The sequence below is a fragment of the Atta cephalotes genome (genome assembly GCF_000143395.1).
Source record: "Atta cephalotes unplaced genomic scaffold scaffold00001, whole genome shotgun sequence".
Classification (NCBI taxonomy): domain Eukaryota; kingdom Metazoa; phylum Arthropoda; class Insecta; order Hymenoptera; family Formicidae; genus Atta; species Atta cephalotes.
In genome coordinates, this window is record NW_012130065.1 from 15,412,806 (window position 1) to 15,418,269 (window position 5,464).

General features: G+C 31.8%; 1 protein-coding gene across 1 annotated transcript in view; it reads right to left on the reverse strand.

The window, feature by feature from the left end:
- Positions 1–2,107, reverse strand: part of LOC105619062 (pleckstrin homology domain-containing family G member 5-like) — a 105,908-nt gene extending 103,801 nt beyond the window's left edge. The window contains exons 1-2 of the mRNA XM_012200594.1: positions 1,969–2,107; positions 943–1,331 (exon numbers count right to left, since the gene is read on the reverse strand). Of these exons, the coding sequence (XP_012055984.1) occupies positions 943–1,331; positions 1,969–2,107 (528 nt within the window). The remainder of the gene's footprint in view (positions 1–942; positions 1,332–1,968) is intronic.
- Positions 2,108–5,464: the final 3,357 nt, after the last annotated feature.

The window sequence follows — 5,464 nt, forward strand, 5'->3', positions numbered from 1 at the left end:
GAGAGAGAGAGAGAGAGAGAGAGAGAGAGAGAGAGAGATGGGGTTTCCTAAAAGTGGAAAATTTGATTCGATAATTAAGTGAAAATATGGTCAGGTCTTTCATCAATTCCCGATGATACAAGGAGCCGATGATACCGAAGTCCGGTAAAAAGTTAAATTGAGCATAGCTTCTCCGGAGCAAAGAAGAAAAAAATTCGCGGCGACTAACAGGATACTGATAAAGACCGGTGGATGAAATAGAATCTAGTTAATCTCTTCGAGCCAGTTTAACGAGACCTAAGCCCTGGATAGCATGCCTTTCGCGAGTTTCTAGAAGATAAGGATCATGTTTAACTGTTAATTATGTTTCGATTTGGCGATGATATGTGAAATTTATCAGACGATTTCGAAATCATCGTGATTTTTTAAATTGAGCAAAAAAAAAATAAAACAAATAAATATCAAAAGAAAATAAATAATTACAATATTATAAATGATATTCACAGTCTATTCTTATATTTAAAACCATCTTAAGAACAATCTTGTCATAAAGAAATCGTACCTTAATACTTTAAGATAATCTTGAAATAAGAACAGACTATAGATAAATATCCCTTAAATAGCATTTGCTAAATTCTCTCGAGAGCTACACGCAACGTTCATTATTTATGACATTTGTGTTTACTTCGAAATTAACAATTTAAAATTCAAAATTTCTCGAGAATAATTCTCAAGAGAAAAAAATTCGTTTCAAAATTCGTTCGTGACGAATATCATCCTATCCTCCCATTATTATTGATGATTCTTGCTGTCGGTTGCGTATTCCTTTAAAATATATCTTCCAGAAAATAAGAAAAAATTACGGACTCAAGATATACATTTTTAATCGCAATAATTCTTTAGAGAATTAATAAATACTTTACGTTCGCAAATTTTTTTTTAAGGACAGCGATAAATCCTTACAGGATACTTCTCCATCAGACTGTGCGTTCTGGTAACTTGGGTCACCCTGCCATCGGAGGTGCCCGCCCTCTTGCAATCAGCATCGACCTCATCCTCCGCTAACGAACTGAGAGTGCTGAGACTGTTGTACCACTGCACGCTGCTGGTCCTGTAGGGCTGCCTTGAGGACTCATGGCTGCGATGAAGGTCTTTGCTAAAGCTCATGCTACGCCTGATCGGCTGCAGGCTATGGTTTATCACCGCCGGTAACTCGGTACTCCTTTTCAACAGAGCGCCGAATTTCCGACGGAACGACGAACGCCGTTCGAGCTTCCCGCTTGGATTGTCCGCATCCTCCGCATCCTTCAATGAGGTTTCCTTCAACGAAGATCTCTTGATGCTGAAGGATTCTTGAGAGACACATGGCAATATTAACGATCAAAACTGCCTTCTTCAATCTTATACATTGCAAAATAATTCAAAACGCGTCTTTCTATTCAGGTCTTAATTATATATATTTAAGAGTTGAAAAATAACATTTTATTCCTATTAAATAATATCGAAACAGTTTTGAGCCACTTTAAACATATTTTTAGTCCGTGAGTTTATTAAAATATAATTTTAATTATTTTTATCAAAATAAAATAATCTATAATTTTTACTAAAATTGTTTGCAATTTTATTATTATTTTTAACAAATTTAGATTAAGAGCTAAATACTGAATTTATTTACTTTAATATTTAACTTAAATCATTATTATTCTTGAAATCATTATTATTCTTTAGAAAAATGTCAAATTATTTAAAAAAAAATTTAGAAACTTATTTTGATGTGATTATTGTCAATTAGAATTATCTTCGTCGAGAAATACTCTGACAGTTCTTTAACAACGTCATATTGTTCGATCTCTGATAATACAGACGCAGCTAACGTAAGCAATTACTTTCCCGACATTTGATGGAAAGCAACGTTAATCAAAGATTCCGCTAATGCTTTTCATATTAAGAATTTTGCAAAGAGCGATTAATACCCAACGTTCTGCGCACCTGCTTCTAGTTTCGCTTGCTTGCATTCCTTTGTGAGTCCCAATTGCGTCGCACTTGCGCTCTCATCATTGTAATTTGTTGCTTTGACGCTCGACTTGCTCTTTTTCAAGGACTTTTTCGCTTCTTTCTTCAGTGTCATCTTTCCCAGGTAAATCTCACACTAATATCGACCGCACTTAGACACTCACATTCAACATTACGCACGTCACACGATGATGACGTCACGTGAATGATGATTCGTTTATTCTCACTCGATGACTGAGTCACATAACTTTCCGTCTCACAAAATCAACACGTCTTAGTCGTAATTTGCACACACATGCACATTCATAAAATGTGTCGTTAAACGGTATCACTCCGATAATATGTTATCATTGCAACAAGAACGATATATTGACTATATCGTTAATATCGCGTCATTCACGCCTTTTTGCTTTCCGTGTATTTAGTGAAACCTGGAAGCTAAGATAAAATGGATCGCATCAGAAGTTGAGAACTTTCTTAACCACCTTTAAGCCGCTGATCCGATTTACGACTTTATATCTGCTACTGTTTTTTCTAAATGCTTTTCTATTCCTATATTTTTAGTCGATACACCGCGCAATATTGCGGAATTGAACTCGTGCTTCTTTTATGAAATGGAAAATATTTCCATTTCATAGCGTCATTTTTCGGATTTTACAAAAGCTTCTTAAGTTCTCAATGTTTATGAAAAGAAGAAAAAATTATCTTAAATAGAAGAATTATAAGGAAAATTATAATTATTATACGTGACGAGAAAATTTTTCTTTATGAAGAGAAAATTCATCCTTCACTATTGCCCTCGTTATCATCATTATGTTCATAATTTATCTGTTGATTCCAATCGAGTGATCAATTACCGAAACAAGACTTACTACTTTAATAAAAGGCGCCGCTTATCGCAAAGAAGTAAAAAATCGACATTTGTTTCATTATCGAATAAAACATAATTCCAATATTTATCACAAATATTATACAATTTTTTTTTAAATTAATTTTAATTTTGGGAGAGAAACATTTCTACATTTACATGTGAAAAATTAAGTCAATCTAATTGCTTAAAAAGATACTCTTTTTTTTTCAATTTTAAAAATAAAAAATGTCTTTACAACAGAAATGTCTTTCTATTTATTTTTTTTATACTGCTAAAAAGTTTTGTCTCGATAATTCGTAGTATACTTATTACTTTTTTCTATTACTATCTTTCGTCCTGTCATTAGATATAACACTCAATTACATCCCAATAAAATTAACGTATTACGCGTCATAATAATAATAGTCATTTTGCTACTTTGAACATCAAGATATTTCCACAAAACAGGCCACATCACTTAATTTCGTCAACGTTCCACTTATTTCCTTTTTCACAGTCGATTTATCTCAATATTTTTGAAAACAAAAAAGTAATATTACTACATTATAAGAGAATAACCTTGAGAATAATTTTATCGCGCGTTGCTGTATGATTTTTATATTTGAGTTATCATATTTATTCATAATTCACATAAAACCGAAGTATTTTTAATTATAATTAATGTAATATATTTCACGAGACATTTATTGCTCCATTTTTGCGATTATTATTTTTTCGTTTGCCATCAGTAGATCTTTATCAAGTTTTATTGTAACTTTTGTACTCGCGTGTGCACGCCTTAGATTTTCAGCTTATATACCGTCTACGAATAAGGCCGATAATCAGTGTTGATTATCATGCGCTTAATTATATCCGCACCGTATCTCTGCTGCATTCCTTCCGACTCCGCGAAACATAATTCGCATCGCGTCCAACATTAGCATGATCACGGCTGAATTGCGCGATCGAATCTCATATCTGGAGCGCGTAATTTACGCACCTCGCGCGCCCGCGTATGCAATATCGCGGCATTATCGCGAGAAAACGGATTATAAGACCGCAGTTAATCCCAACCCGTGATAAGCCCGCACAGACTGCACTCCGTTTATCAAGCGGTGCCGCACGGCAGGTTCACGGATAAACGGACTGAATGCGATAATAACGGATTGCAACGGCATGGTGACAAATTATTAATTAATTTATCTATTTACTCTATACTAAAAGAAACGTATTAATTGAAATGGACAAATAACGAATAAATATAATGAATAAATGTAATACACAATTGCTGAGGAATTAACAAAAATGATGCTGCTACAAAACCTACACTGAAAGAATGATTTTACTGAGGTGTTTAAAAATTTATTTTTAATTAGCTAAGACACTCGCCCCGGAAAGTCGAGAAGTCTCAAGTTTGAACCCTGGCTAAGGTAATATTTTTCGCAATTTTCTTTCCTTCTTTTCTTTCTTTATTTCTTTTTAATCTAATTTAAGGGAGATTATTAACGTTTCAAACTGATTGTATTGAAAGTCCGAATGTTATCAGCGCGCAATCATTTCTAAAATAAATTTGATTTAACAAAAAATATACATATAATGTATCATTCGAAACATCTAAACCTTCGACCAATTAAGGCGTTCTCTATTATAATTTATTTAAAAATTTAGCTACAGATCTGAAAATAGTTTTATTGGACTATCAAAATTATTATGTAGGACGTATTCAAACTGGTTATGACTATAGAATGTCAAAACTTTTTTCAGCATTGCTCGTCATACTTTAATACTCTTACGTAATTATGATCCAACAAAATTATTTTCAAATCTATATCTTATTATCTATATCCTATATCAAATCTATCTACCTAAATTTTTAGATATTTCAGCATAATTATCCTTTTCATGTACTAGAAACGACAAATAATAATATTATGTAATAATACATCAACGAGACAACTACGTACATACAACTTGAAAAATATAATACTATAAAAAATATAAAACTATAATAATATAAATAAATTAAGATATGAGTAATTATTGTAATTATTGTAACTAATTATTGTGCGTCAAAATAAAATGTGAATTCTTAGATGTCATCGTTTAACGCACTCGAATGCCAGCCGATCGTGTCTTCGATAAATATTTGTCGACATTATTTTGCGTTTAATCGCAAATCCCGCCTAATAGTAATGATCAGATCGCATCAGGGATACGACTTGCTCAGACAAATTTCGCGCGAACGATATTTATATCAAATTCCTTCGAAATTTCAACATTCGTGCGACGCATAGATTTTTTAAAATATGTCTTTCCTTTCACTTTTATTTACCGTGCATATTAAACCCATTAAATAACTTATATATACAATTCATTTCAGATTACGAAATTCTGTTTATAATTTTAAGTAACGTGTATTTTGATGTATGCTTCATTGTATTTTAATGTATATTTTCATTGTATTTTAATGCATGTGTGTGTATATATATATATATATATATATATATATATATATATATATACTACTACTTATTTTATTATTTTAATTACTTTACTTATTATTATTAGTTAGTATATACTATAATAATAATTATATAGTTAATTATTACTTCTACTACTACT